The sequence below is a fragment of the Parasteatoda tepidariorum genome, chromosome 5 (genome assembly GCF_043381705.1).
Source record: "Parasteatoda tepidariorum isolate YZ-2023 chromosome 5, CAS_Ptep_4.0, whole genome shotgun sequence".
In the NCBI taxonomy this organism is placed as follows: domain Eukaryota; kingdom Metazoa; phylum Arthropoda; class Arachnida; order Araneae; family Theridiidae; genus Parasteatoda; species Parasteatoda tepidariorum.
In genome coordinates, this window is record NC_092208.1 from 15,396,237 (window position 1) to 15,418,829 (window position 22,593).

The 22,593-nt window shown below is 28.9% G+C and overlaps 1 protein-coding gene across 2 annotated transcripts in view; it reads left to right on the forward strand.

The window, feature by feature from the left end:
• Window positions 1-22,593, forward strand: part of LOC107442447 ((E3-independent) E2 ubiquitin-conjugating enzyme UBE2O) — a 53,035-nt gene that overhangs the window by 24,399 nt on the left and 6,043 nt on the right. Inside the window, exons 10-22 of one of the 2 annotated variants that reach the window (XM_043047065.2) lie at window positions 2,403-2,505; window positions 3,517-3,622; window positions 4,440-4,568; window positions 5,953-6,074; window positions 7,478-7,720; window positions 9,827-10,458; window positions 12,854-12,957; window positions 13,055-13,117; window positions 14,871-15,074; window positions 17,298-17,358; window positions 18,643-18,764; window positions 19,621-19,700; window positions 21,821-21,927. In XM_043047065.2, coding sequence (XP_042902999.1) covers window positions 2,403-2,505; window positions 3,517-3,622; window positions 4,440-4,568; window positions 5,953-6,074; window positions 7,478-7,720; window positions 9,827-10,458; window positions 12,854-12,957; window positions 13,055-13,117; window positions 14,871-15,074; window positions 17,298-17,358; window positions 18,643-18,764; window positions 19,621-19,700; window positions 21,821-21,927 — 2,076 coding nt within the window. The remainder of the gene's footprint in view (window positions 1-2,402; window positions 2,506-3,516; window positions 3,623-4,439; window positions 4,569-5,952; window positions 6,075-7,477; window positions 7,721-9,826; window positions 10,459-12,853; window positions 12,958-13,054; window positions 13,118-14,870; window positions 15,075-17,297; window positions 17,359-18,642; window positions 18,765-19,620; window positions 19,701-21,820; window positions 21,928-22,593) is intronic. The other variant, XM_043047066.2, reaches the window with a different exon arrangement.

Consider the following 22,593-nt stretch of genomic DNA (forward strand, 5'->3'; position numbering starts at 1 on the left):
GCTTATTTTTTATTTTTGTTTATTAAAAGCCCTTAAAGGTGCTTTTTTCATTGGGTGTTTTTAAAAAGTGCTTAATTTTCTCTTTTCGAAAATGAGATTTTTTTCTTTGCCGTGTCCATTTTTGACAGGTATTATGCAGAAGCATGCTTTTCACATTGTTCTATTAAACGTTTTCACAATTCATTCAACCACAATCTATTTTGGTGTACCATCGTCCATAGCTTATGAAAGCGCCAATCATTTTACATGTTTGATTAAATACTTGCAAGTCCGCATGTGCGTCTACTGAGCCGGGTTCGGTGAGTTTATTACTCTCTCATGTACAACTCTGCTGCAAATTGCAAGATATTCTCAATTTCAGGCTTTATTTTCCGCCCTCTGGTATTGAATGTACCGTTACCCCTTTGGCTGTGATCTCAAAATTTAAATTTAGTAACGGTTACCCAGGTTATTTAGTAGACAAATATCTAATGAATTACAGAAAACTTTCAACATTTAAAACTCATTTTTATTGCACCTCTAAATCTTCAAAAACATAATTTCACACATTTCCAAATGCCAACATGGGAATAAACATTTATACATTAATTAAAACAAAAATGCAACCTTAAAACACTCAAGCATAACCTTCAACTTCTACAGTTCAAAAAAAAGACATTTATAAAATAAAAACTTCATTTAACATTTCTAAAAACCCAGACTTGGTTTATGATATCTATAAATTACACTTAAATGCTGATTGTTCTCCTACAAAAAAAAAACACAACATAACAGTTCAGAATTTTCGGTAAATGATTCCTCTAAAATGTTAACGAAATAAAATTTAAAGTTTTATAAGTACCCTACGGAATTTACTGCTTTCACTCTGGAACCGCCCACCGGAAAGGTAGATGAACTCATGGACAAACTCCTCGGCTAGGATCTCGAAATTTCTCCAGCTATTCTAATTTCAAGCGACTTAGGCATGTAGAAGGGGGACACCGGACGTCCAGCATAGATTCCTTCGGACTTGGCCCATCGTCTCAAAGATATCGGCTTTTGGCTAATCCCGGTAGTCCTTCCCGCTAGAGACTTCAGTTTAGCTTTCCCTAAGGTTACGATCCACCATCTCCGAGATACTGTCACGAACCACTCCTTCAGCGGACAAACTCCGTATCCCCAGGATACTGCTCTGATTAACTGCTTACTACTGGTACTGCAACTGCTACTAGCCACATTCATCGCTTCTCTTTTATCCTCCCGTCAACAAGGCGAAAGAATCTAGACTGACCTGTTTACCACGTCCAGAGTCATCCCGCATCCGGCGGACGTCAGAACCAAAAAAAAAAGATCCCTGAGAAAAACCGTCATGAATCCACTAATACCCTATACAAGTTATAATACCATCTTCAATAAATATTAATAAATTTAGTTACATAGATTTTACCCAAAAAAATCCCTTTTTAAAAGACTAATTCAAAATTTCTAAAGAAAATATCATTATGATTGAATTTAAACTTTACCGTAGTGGTGCCATCTACAGACAAATAATCTATCTTTAAAAGTATTACAAAAAAAAACTTATAATAAATTTCAATTTATTACATGAATCAAAAAATCTTCTTTGTCAAAAGAAGAATTTGTAAAGGAGTTCCTTGTCTGAAACTAGTTATTTTATCATGATCATGTAAAGTCTTTGAAAATTATTTTGCATTTTGTTAATGTATAGAATGCTTAAAAATATTTTTTGAGCATTTTAAAAGTACTTAAAACGTGCTTATTTTTTGATGAAAGATTTGGCTACGCACCCTGTTTGCAGTTGATAATTTTAATCAAAATTATAGTTTGTCACTAACTTATAATATCGGCCAACATTGTAAACACCTTTCTTTGTAACTTAAGATAATTATTAAAAATTCAGCAAAAAGGGACATATTGCATGTGCATATTTAATTTTAAATATATGTTTAGATTAAGAGGCTTAACTCATTGAAATGATTTTCAGAAAAATATGTTTTTTTTTATTAGCTCAATATTTATTTTTAATTTATGATAATCAATATGGACTATCCTTTTAATTAGCTAAAAGTTGCATTACTGACTGAGTAATTGAAAACTTTTTCAGCAATTTAACCCTCAAAATTTTCAAATCAAGTTTATTTGTTTATTCTATGTACTAGCCAATGAAGAATTTTTTACCAAATTATAATTTTAATATTTCAAATGTTGCATCAAATTTAATTTTTTCCTGTTGAAATTCTTTTAAATTTATGTCATGATTTTATTAATTTTTTGTTAAAATTGATATACCTGTTTTCAAAATTCTTGTTTTGCTTCATTAAAATATAATAAAACTGAAATTGAAAACAATTTCCGTTTTTTTTTTGTTTTTTTTCCATTAATTTATTTATATTTTTTTTAAGAATCTCGACCATACGAGTATGGTGTAGTTAAACAAGTTGATCACAGTGGTCGAACAGCTCTAGTCACATGGATGAAGACTTACCATGCTGGTGGAAATCCTCAGTAAGTATTTATATTTTTCATTTTCAAAAGGTTTATAGTTACCTCAAATTAATTCTCAACCCTTTTTGTTATTACACGTATACCACTTAGTATCATTACCATTTTTTTCATTTAAAACATTGACACCACTGTAACTTGTGGAATACCCATTGCCTCTTAGTGTTCTTCAGTAATAATTTAGGGCTATTACTTAAGACATTAAATTATGTCACTCAAGACAGAAGGGTTAGTGCATGGGCAATAGGTATTTGTGTGCCTTTTGCATAGGCTGAATTTTGCTTATTAATAAGAATAAAGTTTGTTATCAGTAGTTGAGTAAGGATGAAACTACATTAGGTGTAATTATTCATCTGTGAGTGTAAAAGAAATATGGACATGTTTTTATTAAGTTACTCAGTATGTTTTATAATGTATGCCATTTACCCACATTAGAAAGTACACAAAATAGACTAAGTTTTTTTTTTTGAAAAGTACTATACAACCTGCTATATATATATTTAAAACTTAATCATTTTATCACCATAAGAATTTAGAAACATCCTCTTTTAATTCAAAATAAAATAGTTGTTAATTAAAATTTACATTCATTGAAGCTTTGTGATAAAAATAAGTGGTGTTTAGAGTTCAATAAATTTAGTTTGCTACCAGGTGTATCGTTTTTTTGGAAGTTTTATAATAACTATATAATAGTTTAATATAAGTATCTGTAATAAATAGATAGTTATAAATATCTTGTAATAAATAAATAGATAGTTGGAAAAAAACTGTGGTTATATAAATAAATTGATATGAACTTATTTTGTACCTTATTTTATATACTTTATTAAGATGTAGTTTATAGAACAGTTTTAAGCTCAGAAAAAAAAATTTATGATAATTATTTTGCATTTGGAGTACAATGTAGAGCATTTTACAGTTATTTAAATTTGTGTTGTTTTTCAAAACTAGAACTTGTAATTGAATGTTTTACTTTGATGTAACTATTTTTTTTCTTTACTTCATTCTTAATAGTCCTGAAATATTGACTGAAGAAGAAGTTAGTGTGTATGACATTAAAGATCATCCAGATTTTAAATATAGACCAGGAGCTTGTGTAATACGTGTAGTCAACTCAGAAGTAAGTAACTGCAAAATGCAAGTTCAACATCCTTTAACCTATGTAATTCATAGAGTTTATTCAAAGTAATTCATAGAATATTTTGTATAAAATTTTAGCCCTTTTATTTTAATGAAGTCAGGGTTTAGTCTCCAATATTAAATCTTCTACGCATGAATATATTAATGATTTTTTTCAAGACCCTTTTGTATGAATAAGTATCATAAATAGACTGCATATTCATTTTAAAGCATTTAGAAAAGTTTGCTTGAAGTTATTTTGTAATGCAATATTTTTCCCACATTGCTTGGCAAAACTTAATTTTTGCATCAAGCTTTGATTAGTTAGGACTACAATGCTCTGTGGTGCCATATTTGGTTTGGAGAATGCATAGACTGCTATTGAAGCAATGATCTCAATGACTAATTAAACAATCATATTGTTTATGCAGTATGATGCATCATAAATCTGGTGTGGCTATAAGTCCTCTCATTAGTGTGGTTTGTTCAGGAGCTGTCACACTGTCTTCTGAAAGAAATCAAAATTATGTTGTGATTTTTGGCTGTTAAAGAATAGAGCTGTGAAAAACTGGGCTTGGAAATTGAATGTCGTATAATTAATTACCTCAAATAAGGATTCCACTGTATAAATGTTTGCACTACAATATTGTGCCCCTTTTTAAAAAATAAATATATAAATCAGATTTTATTAAATAAACTTTTATTATTTTGTGTCTCTCAACTGTCCTATAAATACAAAAAATTTTCCACTTCTGAAACTCAACTTCTTCTTATGAAGTACTATTTCATCTTATTATTGTTGATTCATTTTGTACTAGGATCTCAATCCATCATCTACTGCTGGTCAGGTAGTTGATGTACACGCCACTGGTCAAGTAGAAGTGTCATGGGTGAGTGGTGAGAAATCTTTGTGCTATCCCCAGGAACTTTACAGAGTTGGTGAATATGTAAGTTGCACAGTCTTATTTTTTAGTTAATTGTATTTTTATTTATTTATTGTTTGCTTAACATTAATTTTACTTTAAAGTTTGTTTGTTTTTTTTTTGTATTTTGAATGCACGGAATTTTTTTAGAATTAATTAATTATTCTTTTTCTTAATTGTTTATTCTGTCTTTTAATTCTCAAATAATTTATTCTTATTTTAAGTTGTTTTCCAATAGTTAATAAATTCCTATTTAATTTTTATCAAATGTGAATCATGTATTTTTTGTTAATATAAAAAAAATTTTGTTTCTGAAGTATATACTTAACAAAATCGCAAACTCTGATTTGTAATTATTGCAGATTCTGATTTGTAATTGATATTAACATTAAAATAAAAAATTATAAAAAAAGCATTTAATTGCTGCAAATTACATTCATTATTAAAAAAACGTTTCTTAAATAGTTAAAATCAGTCTTAAAAGTAAGCTATCAGAGGTTGATGGAAAAAAAATATTTCAAATTGAATTTTTCAATGAATAAATCAATTCGCTTGTACACTGTAGCAAAGACTACAATTGGTTTGTTAAGACCAAAAAAATTTTTGCCCAAACATAATTTTATCTGAGGTAAAGAAATAAAATGTCTCCATATTTAAGCTATCTCAATTTCCAAAATTTGCATTGGAAAAATAAGGAATCATTTAAACAGTTAGAAAAGTTGATATATCAAGTTTACCATTAGTTGAAAACTTAACCAAAATCTTAATTAACTATAGAAAAGCCATAGCAATAACATTCCAACTAATTAAAAATTTTATTCTTTAAATCTTTGATAATAATGAAAATGAAAGCTCATAAGCATTTAGATTTTTATCAATAGAATTTACTTTTATTCTCTATGTTCACGTTATGCAAAACTTCTAAAACATCTAAACCTTACAAATGTTATATGAATTTCTTTTTTAACGAACATTTAAAAAAAGAATGTAGGTGTGCAATTGTATAACATAATGCATGACATACAACATTGATTCTTTCTGGAATGAGAAAATTACTGGGTTTAAATAGAGAATTGAATTGGGAGAATAAAAATTATCTGATTAGCTGTAGATTGTACTTTTATTATGAAACATGTGGTATTATTCATGATTTATTTAATATTGTTTTCTTTAAGACTCCTATGTGACTTTCTATTTCCATATGTTTTGGCAGTTGTTGATTTTTATTCAGAATACTTTACTTATCCTAACTGTTTAATTTCTATATCAAGTCATCCAAGGATTCCAAATAAAATTGTTTTTGTTGTGGAACATAAATTCTATTACACATTGAAATTTCTGAACAGTCGCTATGTTTACATCAGTGTGCAAAAAATTTATTCACTTGTCTTTATTTTCTTTTTAATAGTTTCACTGCAATGTAGATATCTTGCAGGATTCTGATGATTTGTGGGCTGATGATGATTCCTTTTCTGATGAAGATAGTTGGGAGACTGAATCTGAAAAATCTGTTCTTGGAATTGAAGACGGGTACTCATTCTTACTTTTTCCCTTTATCAAACTTGTACTGACATCTTCTATTCAACTGAATTCTTTCTATTTTAAGAAATGTTGCTCAAATATTCATAACATATAGATTTCTGTGAATCTGAATGGTTTGCTGAAAAAATTATTACATTGTTCAAAACCATTAAGTTAGTTTAAAAAGTAATTTTTTTTATAAAAGTTGAGATAATTTTATAAATACAAATTTGGATTATGTATTAATTTTAAATAAGTTGCTTAGGTTAACAAATTAGGTGATATTTTGAAGGCTTAACCAATTCTCTATTGTTTTAAGTTATTTCTTGTATGTTTACATTGTTATAAGCATATGAAGAACTTGGTTGAAACCTAAATTGTTAGTATGATTTGTTTTATGTGTGTGTGTGTGTGTGTATATATATATATATATTCATTGAACGGAAATATTTTACTTTGCATGTCAGTTCGATAAAATTTAATTTTTTTCGAGTTCTTTTCCCGAGCAGTCTGATTCCAAATCAGAGTAAGAATAATTATATTAAAAAAGAGTTATAAAATTGGTTTGTGCGATGCATACCCACGCAATACATTTCCATATGGTGGTTTAGAAGACATAGAAGTTGAATATAATTAAGTGATTCTTTTCAGAGTAGCTTATGAACATGACAGTTAAAATGATTTGGTTACTCAGCTTGATCGAGACATAGTAAACTTAATGATTTTTTACCAGTAAAAAGTTACAAATTCACCTTAAAACTGATATCTGTTATGTTTTATTTCAGTTGCTTACAATTATTAATATAATACAAAAATATAATTTTATGTTTCCTATTTTCAAAACATTTTTTTTTTAATAAAAGCAAATAGGAACATTTTATATAATATTGTTTGCAGCTATGTCTGAATATGTGGGTATTCTCCCAAGTTTGTTTTCAATAAAATAAATCAGTTTTCAATTTAAAATGAACCATTTTTCCTACATTTAAAAGTTAGATATTCTTTAAAAAAAAGTTTTTTCTGTAAGCTATGGAATATAAAATTAGATATCTGCTTGAAGCAAATTTAATTTCAGTTTCATTGACTATCATACAAATGTAAGGCGTTCATTCATATTCTAATGATAAAATTGGTTTTTATGTGTTTATTTTTTATATTTAAATTAATAATCTAAAGCTATCTAATTTGCTGCTATGTATTCAAAAGCTGTACGTTGCAGGGTTTTTTTTTTACGTTTCTTATGATTTTTTTCCCTAAAAGTTGGAAATCTTTTTAATTAGTTGATCTATTGCTGTTTTGTTTTATAGTGGTATGAAATATTTTCATTATACTATTTTAGTATGTTCCCTCATTTATTACTTTTAAGTAACCTTAACAAATAAATTAGTTTTACTTGTTTTTTTTTTTTGAAGGCCAACCGAAAAAGAAGTTGACATAACTGCTAAAGAACTTGAAAAAGTCTCACTGAAAAAGCTGTTCCAAGATGATGATGAGAATGAGGAAAAGTCAGCAGAAGACATGCAAGAGAAGCTGTTAGCAAACATAGAAAAGTTGAGAGCAGGAATGGCTCGATTAGAAGAAGTTTTCACTCAAAATCCCACACTTCAGACATGCAATGTCATGAGAAGATTATTGGAGCTGTACAAACATTGCAAGTTAGTATCCTGCTATGAAGATTCTATTTAATCTCATTTGTTAGGATTAGTATCATTAAAAAAATCTACACTGTTGTATAATATCTGTTTCATGCAAGTTTTTAAATACTGGCATTTTTTTCTCCTTTGCATTAATGTCTAAAACAAAACAAAAAAGTAATTTTAAAAATACATTGTTTATTAAGCGATCCTTGCAAGTAATTTAGAATTATTTTTATGAAAACATTAAATTGTTTTTAGCATAATGATACCTTATATCAGTGTTTCCCGACCCCCGGTCCGTGGATCAAATGGTACCGGAGCGCCCATTTCATTGAAACTGAATTTAAATTCCTATTTTTATACTGCAAATTAAACATATCTGGTAAGGAATGGATCTGCGACTCATTTGTCAACAATTCGGGCGAATCTAGCATGTCTCTGCAAGAAGATCAACTGCTGGAGATTGCAAATGATGGCGTCTTTAAAACTATGTTCGAGACAACTCTGCCGGTTTTCTGGATTAAAGTCATGGTAGAATACCCCGAGATTGCCACCACAGCCCTTAAATCCCTATTGACATTTCCGACAACCTATCTGTGTGAAAAGAGGTTTTCTGCAGTAGTAGCAACCAAAACAAAGCAATGGAATAAACTGGACCTAAGCAACACAATTTGCGTGTCATTGTCTCCGATTACCCCCCATATGGAACGGTCTCATTGCAAAAAAAAAAACAATCTCGTGGTTCTCATTGATTTAACGTTTTAGTAAGTTAAAATGTTAAATCACTTTATATTTATTTTTTGGTATAACTGTATTTAATTTTTAGGGCTTGTTTAAAAGCAATTAAATTAAAATTAATGAATCAAAATAATCTGTTTGTTTGTAGTTCATTTACGTCGCACTAGAGCTGCACAATGGGCTATTGTCGGCGGTCTAGGAAGCATCCCTGAGAATGATCCGAAGACATGCCATCTCAATTTCGATTCTCTGCTGAGGGGATGGCACTCCCGCTTCGTCAAAATAATCTAAAATATAAACAATCAACCCCCCCTCCCAGCGGGCCGCGATAAAATTATCAAACATTGACAGGTCCGCAGTGATAAAAAGGTTGGGGAACACTGCCTTATATGATCTATGATAGCACATTGGTTGTGTCACTGAGAAGGATGTGGGTTCTGTCCTAGATAGAGGCTTGAGGGCACTCAGCTTTAGATCAATAAGTACCAGCCTGTTGGGGAGTAAAGGAATGCAATACTAACCATATGACTCCTTTTTTTTTTTCAAAATACTGTAGCTTCAATCTGATTTACACGGTGACATTTTGCTTTTACAAAAGTGCAGTAAGCGCCTGTTATATTGTGTGCATCATTGACGAGGTATCGTCAAGAAAGAATCATGATGGCTTAAAAGTATATTTAATAATCCAGCAATAAAACATTAGTATAACAAAATTACATGCTAACAAACACGTAACAAAAGAAAAGCAACAAACATCAATTACTAAAGTCCGTGCATACTCTATTAAGATTGGGAGACAATGCCGCTGTTCCGTAACTAAAGACTGTCTTCATGGATTTGTTAATGATGACGAGAAATGACATCGCAACAGCGCGATGTGTATTAATAAAGTTTATCGTAAATGTTAAATCTATCAATAAAAGTAAAAAACTATTATCTTTCTCATTCAGATTACCTAGACACAAGGCAGTTTCTGCCGTGTGTAATTTATGTAATCACCCTTCCCGTTGTTTAGTCCTGATAGTTTGTCTAAAATAAGAACTCCCCCTGGCATTTGTCTCAACCTGTGGTGGTGACGAGGTATGACTATTTCAAGTAGTAGTGTGAAATCACTGTTTTGGACTGATTTTGTCTCAGCGAGAAAAAGGGAATGTCTTTCTTCGGTCTGTTGTGTTAGTCCTAGAGTGAAGCTACCCTTCCTAAAATGTGCCATTCTTCTTTACGTAGCACCAGACGGCCTCAGACTTTGTGGTGGGAAGAGTTCTTAGCTTAGACAAATTATAGTTATCTTTTAAAATGTCACATCTTAGTAATAACATTATTTTAGCTTTAAAATTAGAATTTTTTAAACAATGAGACTTTTAAGTAAACAAATTTCTTTTCTAGGGTTTTGGATCAGCTTTTAGGAACAACTTATTTCCATGAACGGCATTTGCAATCCCTTGTTGAAAGATTGAAACACAGAGGTCGTGTAAATAGCATACAACATATGGCTGACCAAATATTTAGACTTTTCTCAACCAATGATGCAAATACAGATGTCAGTGAACCCCAACCCAAAGAAGAGAATGTTCCGGAATCTGAAAGTGTGACAGACTCTTCCAAAGTGGACATTGATATACTTATAGAATCTCCTAGTGATCCTGCACCTACCTTCTTTTTCACAAATTGTAACGATGACTGTTCTAACAAAAAGCCTTTGTTATCACCTGTAAGCCCAACTTCTGGAAACACCAGTGAACCCCGCAATCTGTGCCAGCAGCTCTGCTCCATTCTGAAGTCACGACTGTTAAAAGCTCACGAAGATGCCGAACTCCGTTTCGGTATGCCCCGTAGTGAAACTAGTGCTCTTCTTGCAGCAGATGCTGAGCAAATTCCAAAAGTGCCAATTAAAAAAGACTCTGAAGTGAATGAATCTGTTGAAGATACTGTGGGTGAAGAACATAAAGAACCTGCAGAGAAAGAATCCACGCCAAATCCGGAGGAAGATTTGCCGGATGAGACTTCACTTGGTCAAGGTAAATTTCATATTCTATTAAATTTTAAAAGTGTATTTCTTTTAAACCGACTACAGATTCTAAGAATATTCCACTTGCTTGAGCTGTGCAAAGATAGCTTACATATTTTGTTATTTATTTTAAACTTGTAGATTTATACCATAAAATGCTCTTATAACTTATTTTGTGTTAATCTTTTGAATCCTGTATGTTAAGACCAAAGAGTGTACTTATGACTGACTTTGTGATAATTTAGAGCCTGTAGGTGAAGACCTAGATTGTACTTAATTTTGTGTTAATTGTATGCAACCTGTAGATAGAGACCTTAAAATTCAAAATGTTTTTTTATTATGTAACCACATAAAAGAACACAGAGAAAAAGAAATATTCATACCTTACAGGGGATTTGAACCTATTATAATTTCTTATAATCAAACAATCATTAATGCACATTATTGTTCGAAACTTTTTTTTAATTTCTACCAAGTCTCTCAAAAAATATTTATGTTACAAAAAATGAAGGAAATAAAAAGTTTATAATTATTTTAGTGTTCATTGTGAATTAAAACAAAAAATTGAGGTTTAATTAGAATGCCTGGTGGAATAAAAGTATTTATACAGATGTATAAATCAGCCCCGAAAGCTAATCCTTTAGTCGTATTATAACTATTTACATAATCACATCACTGCTTCATACGTAATATAGGGCACTGTCTAACCACATATTAAAAATGTTGAATGTAGCAATTTAGGTAACACATTATGAAATACATGAGATGTATTTCTTGGTGATTGGCGCACATTAAATCTGTCAGGTCACAAAGTCCTCCATGTGTTCATAACAAATTATACCTCTGAGGGTATTAAGTTGCAAGTTGATCGTTCTCTGGTTCAGATCAAAATTACGATCTTTGGGTGAGTGGGTCCTGGTACTGGTGTGGCAGCAGTCAAATTCTTAGCCATAGATGGCACCACTGGAAAACAAAAACAATCGCACCTCTTGCCTTACTGACCTATGACAACAACAACAGTTGAACAAAAAAATTAAGATGTTATCGGTCTTTTTTTCTTTTTTTTTCATTGTTTTTATATCATATTTAGCCAACTTTCCCCATTTTAGAATGAGATTTTTCTCAAGCATATATAGTGGTATGAACGATTATACTTTTTACCATTTAAAATTTTATTAAATAAATTTCCAATTGCAATGTTTTTTTACCGCCCCACGTTTAAACAGTTTTGACAATGGTGCAAACCTTAATAATCATGCAGTGTAGATTTTAATGGTCTTATTGCTAAAACAGTCTATGGTGGTCTTATTGATAAAACATTTTACAACATAAGTACGGAACATTTCTTTCAAACCATATTTGGTTTTATCTTGATTCATGCAAGGGAACAGAATTTCACTGATATCAGTATTTTTAGTCCCCAAAAGATATTTATTCTCTAACTTCAAGTAACCTTAAAATCCAGCTTTCATTAAGTTTTTGCATTGGTTTTTTTAATCTGACAATATGAGAACAAGCAGGAAAATTTTCTGATAGCTGAGTAAACCAAAACAAAAGCAGCAACTTTCATTATTAGTTAACTCCTTGCTTTTGAATGTGAATGGTAGGGATTTGTTTCTTCCTCTCTACTGTCAGATTCTGTGTTTTTCTTCGACAATTGCTGTGGAACATGTACACAGATACATGGGTAACAGTAAAAGGTATAGAATCTGTTCAATAGTTAAAAAATCAACATGTTTTGTTTGTTAACTATTAAAAGTTTCGAATTAAAATTAACAGTTGTTGTGCTATATCTCCATTGCTTTATCTGGTTGTTTGATGCATGGTATAAGACATACCTTTTGCTTAAAAAATTGTACTAAGGGTGAATTTTTTTTTCGAGGGCTGGAAAATTTTAATGTGATACATAATTTCTGACATTTTCATTAAAATATTTGTTAAAAATTTTCTTATTAAACCTGGGGTTCCAATTAGGGCTTTGAATAAATTAGTTAGATGGTATTTATTTAAATTCTATTGATTTTTATTTATATCATAACCTGTTAAAATTGCATTAATGTCCTCAAAAATGTAACATTTGTTTTAAAATTTTAATGAACTTCAAACATGTTATATTCCTGAATAGTTATATCAACATAAAAATATATGTCCTAATTTTTACTGAGTCTTTTACATCTTAGATCATGCATCATTTTTCAGAAATATTTTTCAGCTTAGTTTGCAGTTGGAAATATAGGAAAATATTATAATTAGACATATTATTTTGCAATTAGTCAAATTGAAGAAATTTTAATTGCTTTAACTGTTTGGAGATGTGTTTTAACTGAAAAAAAATATTTATATTAATGGCTTTTGTTAATGTTTCTGATAATATAAATAATTTAGTACAAATACTTCTGTTGCAGGTACGTTTTCAATGCTTGAATCAGTTCCTGATAGTCATAAATATAAATTAAGCATTTTTCAGCCTACAGAACCTAGTGCCTTCTTTAGAATTGTTAGAAAAGAGGTCAGTATTTTTAATTTAGTGGTGCATTTTATTTTATTTTATTGACCCGAGATGTGTCATACATTCAACTAAATTTTTTTTTCTCTTTTATGTGCAGATGAAAATCTTAAAATCATCTTTGCCCGATGGAATCATAGTGAAAAGCTTTGAAGATAGAATTGTAAGAAGGAGATATACACATTTCTTTAAAATCTGAAGAAAAAATTTTTTAAATTTCATAGCTTTGGATAGTTTTTTAAATTTTGTCCAACAAGTTGATGTTGTTGGATCAAATTTAAGGAGTTGTCTTACAGGTAGCAATGTGTCATTTTCTGGTTCATTGTTTTTAGATCCGAACTTTTAAATTTTACTTCATTTAAACATTTGCGTACAGTGAGTGAAAAAGTAGGACACACGAAAAACTGCCAATTCTCATTTACAGAATTGTAAACTAATTAAAATTACCAAATGTAAACTTGTTTAAATTTGATTTTTAAATCCAAAGGATATTTGTAGAACGTATAAGAAAATTGTTTTTCCTTCCTTTATTATTGAAAAATTAGCATATTTGAAAATAGAAAATGGCAATCAGGATTTAAAAAATTGGTTTGTAAAAAAAAAAAAAAAAATTCACATATCGACTTTCATCGTGACATTTGAACGATGCGCAAAGGAACTCGTCTTTCTGACTCTGAAAAGGAGAAAATTGTTGTTTTTTGAAAATGTGGATTAATTGGATAGTAAATTTCAACAAGGATGACGAGATCTAAGACAGTAGTTTATAATTTTCAGAAAACTCCTAGAATGTATGACATGAAAAAGCAAACTGGGAGACTAGAAATTTGCCCCTGTTGACAGAAAAGAATGATTTTTTGTAGAGCAGCAAACGGATCCATTCCAGTAGTCTTTGTCAATTGTGAAATGAATTCCGACGAATATATTAATATGTTAGAAGAAAATTAGCTGGCTAAAATCCGTATGAAAACTTATACGAACTTCCAGCCCGAAAAATTTACGTGGACTCTTTAAGAGATCTTTCAGGATCCATGTACACTCTTCTTATTTAAGTTATTGTAATAGGGGTAGTTTTCTTGATTATTGTCAAAAAAAAATTTTATTATTATTAACGTCGCTATTCTTTTTTCCATGTTTCCATTGGTGTTAATTTTTCTAAATTCTATTTTAAAGTCAAATTTTATTTTATGCACCAATCAAACATATAAAAGTTTCATTTAGATGAAATGACAAGGTTTATTTTCGTACAATTTAATGTTGTGCTTATACTTTTTTCGCAGACTGTATTTGTTTGGAGTATAACTAAAGCCATATTTTTTAACTAAAAATTTTTTTAAAAGTATTATTATTTATCATATTACACTTTTTTTTCATCTACTATTCAGTTTTGTTATTAAGTGTAGAGAAGGTGTTTTGCTAGTGTTTGGAAAGATGTGGTCGTACTTATCACTTTACATGCGACTGAAATTCTCTAGTAAATTTCAAAATTTTAAGGACTTAACATGTTAAGAAAAATACTTATGTTATAGAGAGTTGTAATTTATATGTATTTGGTGATAAGATAGAGGAAAGGAATTTAAAAAACAAACACCAAAAGCAAGCTTATTTGTTGTTTGAACACTCCAACACATTGTTTTAACTCTAGGACATTTATTAAAATGGTATTCTTATTTACTCATTTCCTTTAACAGTGTAACTCTTAAGTTTAACATTAGATGGAAAATATCCTTCGAGTGCATTTAATATCTATATCCTGTAATTAAATTTATGAAAATTTGTAAATTCTGTAAAAAAAAATTTTAAAAAATCTTTATTTATTTTCTATTTTTTTACTTAGTCTATCTTAGTTTACTGCATTTATTTGTAATAACAATTTTAACGACGAACGTAATTTGTAAAAAAAAGAATATTTTCAATAGGATCTGTATTCAGTTTTGATCAAAGGCCCCAAACGTACACCATACGAAGATGGGTTGTTTTTCTTTGATTTCCAGTTTCCTGCTGATTATCCAAAGATGCCGCCACTCTGCCACTATATTTCATACTGCTCTGATCGCCTCAACCCGAATCTCTATGAAGGTGGTAAAGTGTGCGTCAGTCTTCTAGGAACATGGGGTGGAAAGGTAAATCATCTCTCATTCTACAGTCAGATGAGTTATTTTTGTTGTTGTCCATTACAGTACTAAGTATTTCAAAAATTGTTGAATTGTTTTTAATATAGGGGGAAAACGCAATTAGTTTTGTTTTTTTTATTAACATGGTGCGGAAATATAAAAATCACTCACTTTAAATTTTTTTTGAAGGGGAGCTTTTTTTTTATAAAGAACAAAATGATTCCTTGTGCACCACTGAAAAGTACAACACGAGGCGTAATTGTAGCAAACAATGTTGGCTTTAAAAGCAGAAATGCATACTAAAAGGAGCTTAAATGAGTTTTCACCTTTTTCTTGTAGAGATATTCAGCTAATGTAGAGATAAATTAAATTAGCATTTTTCATTAATATGGAGTGGTATGGTAAACATTGCTTTGATTTTTTTATATAGTGAAATAGGCTGTCACCTTCTTTAATAAATTTAGTAGAAAAGTTTCACCAAAATTTTTTACTTGTAATGTAAAAGAATTTTTTTCATTTTTTAAAACTCACTTAAAAAAACAATAAAACCTTAAGTTCTCTTTAAAGAAACCTTCTTTTTAAATTAACACAATAAAAAAGTTTGATTAATAAGAAAGGCAAATAATTTATTCATTTTTAAAAAAAAATTTTATTTAAATTAGTTTTCTTTTTTTTTTAATTAACTAACATATTGGAAAAGTTTAATGGACTTGGAATGGTAATGCAAACATTACTAATTTTATTTTTTTATAAACACATATAAATGTTTTAATTAACATTATTTAATGGGTCATCATGTGATGGAAAAGTTAGCATTTTGAAGTTAAAATGAGTTTTTAAATTTTATCATTAACATAGTTCATTTTAAGTAGATAATAATGATTTTGAATTACTTTTATTATATTTAGTAATCCTTAGATCTTTGACACCCATAAATTTATATCAACACTTGTCTACCATTATTTTGCAATGCTATGTCAATTACTATTACTGCATGGGCTGATTCTTTTCAGAATGTAAGAAATTTTTTCTTAACTGGTTTTAGTTCTCTTTTATCTCTTTTGCATGCAAGTGAATATTAATGTTAAGAATCCTCTCTGTAGATTGATGAGATGATAATAAGTAAATTTTCTTTGTTCATAATTGTTTTGAGTTAAAATCCTTGATATGGTGTGTATACTGTTTTTCTTTGAAGACCTTAACTGGAGGGTTCTGTTGTCTTCGGAGTACAAATCAATTATATATTTTTTTTTATTTATTTACTTACTTTATACTTTTTGTTCATTTTTTGAGATTTTCTTCTTGCTTCCAACTTTACTTAGGATACTATTAGATCAGCTTGTTTATGTTTGGCACTATGTAACCTAATCTGGCTTATGAACTTACCCTATACTCCAGGGCTCGAAAAAACTCAGAAATTTTACCTGTCCCCGAGGACGGCTTGTCCAACAATGTACCCGTCCTCCTTTGAAATTAACCCGTAGCTTATAAATAAATAAAATTATAATTTTCTCTTATTTATTACAAACATTTATGTAAATTGCACAATGAATTAGTGGTTACTAGAATTACAAATACTAGGATTACATTATACAGTAATAAAAGAAATACTATGTTACTATTCGTAAAACCTAGTATTTCTTTTATGAAATAATTTAAATGACAAAGGTCGTGTTATCTGGAATGTCAATTTATCTGAGGTTACTGCTTTNCGTTTTTTGTTTTTTTGTAAGTTCATTGCTGAAAAGCCCCTTTCAATTTGCTATTCTTATCCACTAGATTAGGAACTTCTGTGCACCATTTACAATAAATTAAATTTTTGGCTCTTCTTCACAGAACTCCCCCCATGGAAATTCTTTTTTCCAAATCTCTAGAAACGGTCGCTTTCTCTTCTCTTTGTCGTAAATTTGATGACGAAGGAATTAACGGGATTTCTAGATTAGAGGGTCATTTTAGAAGTGAGACTCTTGTAAGATAACAAAATTGAAAATGCATCATGAACATTGACGGGAAAATGGCCGTCCGCACGGAGGTTGGATTCGAGAAATTCGTTGTCTGCTGGGAATTTTTGACCACCGAGGACAGGCGGTTTTTCGAACCCTGCTGTACTCAACTGAATTTATGAATGTTTGTATTTTCATTTTCTTATTATGATTGTTCCAAGAAAAGTTTTTTTTTCAACATTTTTTTATTCAACAAATCTTTCATTACTTTTGATAAAAATTATTTTAGGGTACAGAAGTATGGAACCCAGAAACATCTAATCTTCTTCAAGTTATTGTTTCTATTCAGGGTATGTAGTGTTAATTGTTGTTTCTTCATTAAAGTATTAGAATGTTAATAAGATAATTCTTTGAATCTTGTTTTGCCTTTTAAATTGGATTATTTATTATTTAGATTATTTCATGAAATTTTTATCTATTTAAATTTTGAACAAGTTTCAAAATTAATTACAAAGTTCAACAAACGATGACAGTGCTTATGAAAAACTATCAAACAATGTTTTCAAAATAATCACCATTTGCAGCAACATGGGACAGTTTGAGGGTAATGTTTACAGATACCCTTGCAAATAGTACAATTGGGATGGTACGACATGCAGAAAAAAGCATTGTCTAGTAGTTTTTCAAGTCAGTAATGCTGTTGTACATTTCTATCTCCTTTTTGTGTCGATATGTGTTAGTTATGTACATGCAAGTTACTCCATGTTTTAAATCATTTAAAATGCATTTTATATTGTGCTGAATTGAAAATGTCTTTATGCTACAATTTTTTATAAATTGTTTTACTTTTTATTTAAAAAATTTGGTCGCAAATAAGATTTAGAACAAATATTAATTGAAATAATTTCAAAAATATATTTTAAATAGATAAGAAAAACAAAGGATTTTATACTTATAATTTGCATTTCAAATTATTAATGTTTGAATTATTTCATATGACATTTGTTTACTTGTGACTAAAAAAATTTAATACAATTTTTGTCCAAGGGAATGTTTTAATTTTGTGCATTGCATTAATTAAATATATATCTCAATTTCTTAATTTTTTATGAAACTTTTTGTAATTAATAAATTGTCTATGAATAGGTTACTTAATAATTAAGGTTTCTATCACCTACTTATGTAATATAATTTTAAAAAAAGAAAAAAAAAGTTAATTTTTAAAATTTAAGAAATCTAATGTCTCTTCAACTGATTCTTAAATTAATTGGTATTATGTGGAAAACGTGTTATGTTGCATAGTTTTGCTGTATGACTGATAAATAACTGCACAAAATTTTTTGCTACTCTTAATGTTAATATTTTTTTGGATTATTTTTCTTCTGATGACTTATTTGTGTTTGAATCACAGCTAATGCACATAAAAAGATGTAAAAACAAGATTTTAAGAGTTTACTTTTTAAAATTTAAGAAGAATTTTTTTTTTTTTTTACATGTCTTTTACAATTTTTTACATATAACTTAACTTGTGTCACACTAAATTGAAGTTCACTAATCTAGAAGTACATTAATAGTGTATATTATGCAAGTTATTTTAAGTATAAAGTAAATAATTGAGTTTATTTTTCCTGAAGGTTTGATATTAGTATCAGAACCGTATTATAATGAAGCTGGCTATGAAAGACAAAAAGGCACTCAACAAGGCATGGAAAATAGTAGGATGTATAATGAAATGGTTGTGTTAAAACTAGTCCAGGTATTCAGATTTTTAATTAGTAAGAAAAACCTAGTGAGTTAATTCATTTTATTCCAGAAAAAAAAAATTTGTAAGAATAATTAGTTTATCTTAAATATTTCAAGCACTCCAGTTAAATATTTTTAAAGTCCAATATATATCCAATATTTTCCTTGAATTAGTTACTATAAAAGTGTGTTATTATTAATTAGCAAGTAATTTAAATATAAATGCTTGTTCAAAAATTATGTTAAATATGAAACAAACTTGACTAAAAATCACTATAATCAATATATCTGTAATAATTATTTGCGCCTCAATATGATTCTATTAATAAAAAAGGTAGCTGCTAGTCTTTAAAAAAATGCACTGACATATTTTATTGTGTGATATTTTAGGTGGGTAACATTGTGTTGTAATTTCTTTTGCTATATACCTTTTAATTTTAAAATTTAGACAATTTATTGCAAATTTATTTTAAAAATTCTAACAGCATTAATAAATTTAATGTGAATAAAATTTTCATAAATATAAGAAGCTCAAAATGAGTAAACTTTTTAAATTAATTTTTTAGTACAGGTACTAATTTTAGAAGAATAAATGCTATAAAAATTATGTTTTTTTTTCCCAACCATATAAGTAATATAATGAATAGTTCTTCCATTTTGATAATATAATCACAGGTTTTTTTTTCTTGCACTATTTGCAAAATTACTATATATTTATTTTATTTTATTTTTTTTAAATGCATAACCTATTTCTATGATATAATAAATTTTCCGCTAGGCAAACATTCCCATATTTTAGTTAGTAATTATTGATATTAACTCCATCAATTAAGAGAGGAACTAAATATAGCCTATTATAATTTTTTTAGGCAATGGCCAAGTTATTGGTGAGTCCACCTGAAGTGTTCCAAGAAGAAATTGCAGAGCATTTTCAAACACAAGCGTCAAAGTAAGACAGTTATTTATTTCATTTTAATTAATACAACTTGCTCTCTTTTATGTGACTCACTATTACAGCAGTTTCTTCTGTTATTCCTACCCACGTATAAAGTCCTATTACCTATTGTTAGACACACTGTTATTTTAATGCACATTAGAACTACAATATTGGACCATTTATTCCATATGAGTAGCAGAAATATAATTATTCAATCAAGTTCAATTAATAATTGATTAATACTGTAAGACTTATTTAGAATCTACACGCTGTATATATTTTTTCATGATATTTTAGACATCCTGTTTATTAGACACAATTTAGAGCATCAAAAAATTAATATGAGAAGAGAAAATTCTAGTTTTTGATTAATATTTTCAATTTTTTTATTGATTCATAAAATATTTTGTATAGGGGTCACTTACCATTTCTTTTGTAGAAACGTTCAATGGCCGTTTAGCATAAATGTAGCTGAATTTCATTGATACAGCTCCTAATTTCATCTTTCTAACAAGATTGATTGTGGGTGTGTCGACTTTGACCCCAAAATAGTAAAATGACCCCAAGGAAAAAAGTTCAACTGCACTGAGTTGCGGGATATGGATGACTACTTTTGATCACCCTAGTAGAAAATTACAATGAAGCAACTTTGCCCAAAATTTGACTCATCAATGAAAATGTGCTGTTAAAAATGTAACAATACATTTTTTGTAATGATGAACCATCACCTGTCACTCTTTTTTTATGACATTTTATTTTTATGAGGCAAATGGTTTGAACTTCAAGGCACTTTTTAGCAATATGAATTTGCAAAAATAATTTACTCTTGCCTGTTAAGAAAACATTGGTTTATTAAAAATTTCATGTTTAAATCTTTGGGAAATATTAAAATTCATCCACACGTATTTCTGTTATAATATTATACAATACCTTTTATACCCTGCCCAGGATTGATGCGCCCTAAGGAGAACTTTTGAAAATTTTATGAACTTTGAAAATAGTTCAAAATAAAGCTTTAAAACGAAAAAATTGGTTGAATAATGAATTGAAACTTTAGGAGAAAAGTTAAAAATTTGGAGGAAGGAAAAATTTTTGAGCTTTTTCTTTAATTTTAAAATCTCCTAAAATCGTAAGTATTTGTAGAAGGAACCTGATACTATGCATGTTTTGTTGATAATACGTAAAAGAGTGATATTATTTTCGTTTTAATGTACTTTTTTTTTTATTATTATTTCTTCATGATTTTGAGGAAGGTTTCATTAATTTTTTGTGCACCTATGTTAATATTTATTCTTAACTGATACACACAGTCGATAAAGGCGTCGCTCACTCAGTTGATCGAGAATTTGGGTTGTAAGTTCAAGCCTGACAGTTGACTATACAGCCCACACATGTCTATGCAGCAAAGTGCAGGTTACATCAGACATGGCTGAAAGTCCACTTTTTAGTTGGGTCTAGGTGCCAACTCGGGTCCTGTCTGCATTGTTCGACTAATAGATAGATTCGACTAAAAGATAGTGCTAAAAAAAATTCAAAAATTGACGCTTGTCGCTTATTTATGGTTAGGTTGGGTGTGTAGCATTGTTGCATATGCCGCAAATAGTGATCCCTCCAATGACATTAGTAGGTTTGTTTATTAAACAAAATGTGTGATTTCCCATCAAAGTAATTTTGCAATCATCTTTTATTGAATCAGTATGAAACATCTTTTTTGTAAATATGCAATGCCCATCAAACTATTTAGATTTTTAAAAAATGATTTTTGTGAATTAATTTTAGATATTTTTATAAACAACTGATGTATCCTTTAAAAAAATTTCATACTTCCATAAATAAGATGAATAGGTATGTTATGTTTATAAAAAAAGTTATATATAGTCATACTGATTTCTGATTATTAATTACTTATCTTCTGTTAAATTATATCTTTATTTTCATTGATAAAATTGTTGTCTCAGTGAGAGTGTTGTGTAAAGTAGAGTAAGACAAAATTTCTTTTTTTTTTTCTAAACTACTAGTTTCTTACAAATAATGTGCTCGTAAATAATATCTGTAATAATATCTTTATAAAATAAAATAAAGTAAATAAGATCTTCAAAAGTTTCATTAATGTCTTTCTTCATGTCTTACAGGCTAATTAAAAGGTTAGAAGGATGGTTAACTATTTCAGAAACTTGGAATACAGCTCATCCTACTTCTCCTACCTCACCCACCACATTTAAAGAACTATACAATTCAGGTAATTTATCAATACGTGTCTCAAAAAACTCAATTGTTTTTCTAGTTGTTGATGTCACTTGAGTTGTTGGTCAATATGCAAAAGATGTGTCTTGCCTGTATTTCAAGAATGTCTAACAACAACTGCTAAGATAAATTTATATTTAATAAGAAATTTACATTGGTTATTTATATTTTTTTTCCCTATCAAAACTTATTGTTTGCAATTTTTTCATAGCATGTTTTTAAGACTAATAGTTAGGTAAAATTATAGTGGGAATAAAAGATTTTGTAAACTTAAACGACATCAACGCTTTTAGATTTATGAAAATATTTCAGTATTTGAAGGGTACTCAAAATATAAGAGTATCTGCAATCTGGAAAATATGGTCCAAATTCACCAACAGTTTAGGCAGGAGGTCAGCCAAAAATTTGAGCTCTGTAACACTTCTTACATTTTTGAACTTATCTCCACAACTAATGAAGTGAATGGGAAAAAATTTTTTTACATGATTATCTAAATTGTTTATAATGATAATGCCTTGTAAATAATTATTTTTTGTTTATTTTATGTACTAATGATTGAAAAAATTACAATTCTTAGGTTTGCAAAATTTGAAAGATATCTGTTGAATAGTAATTGAGTAATAAAAATTGAAAAAAATATGGCTTCTTTGAAATGGCAGAA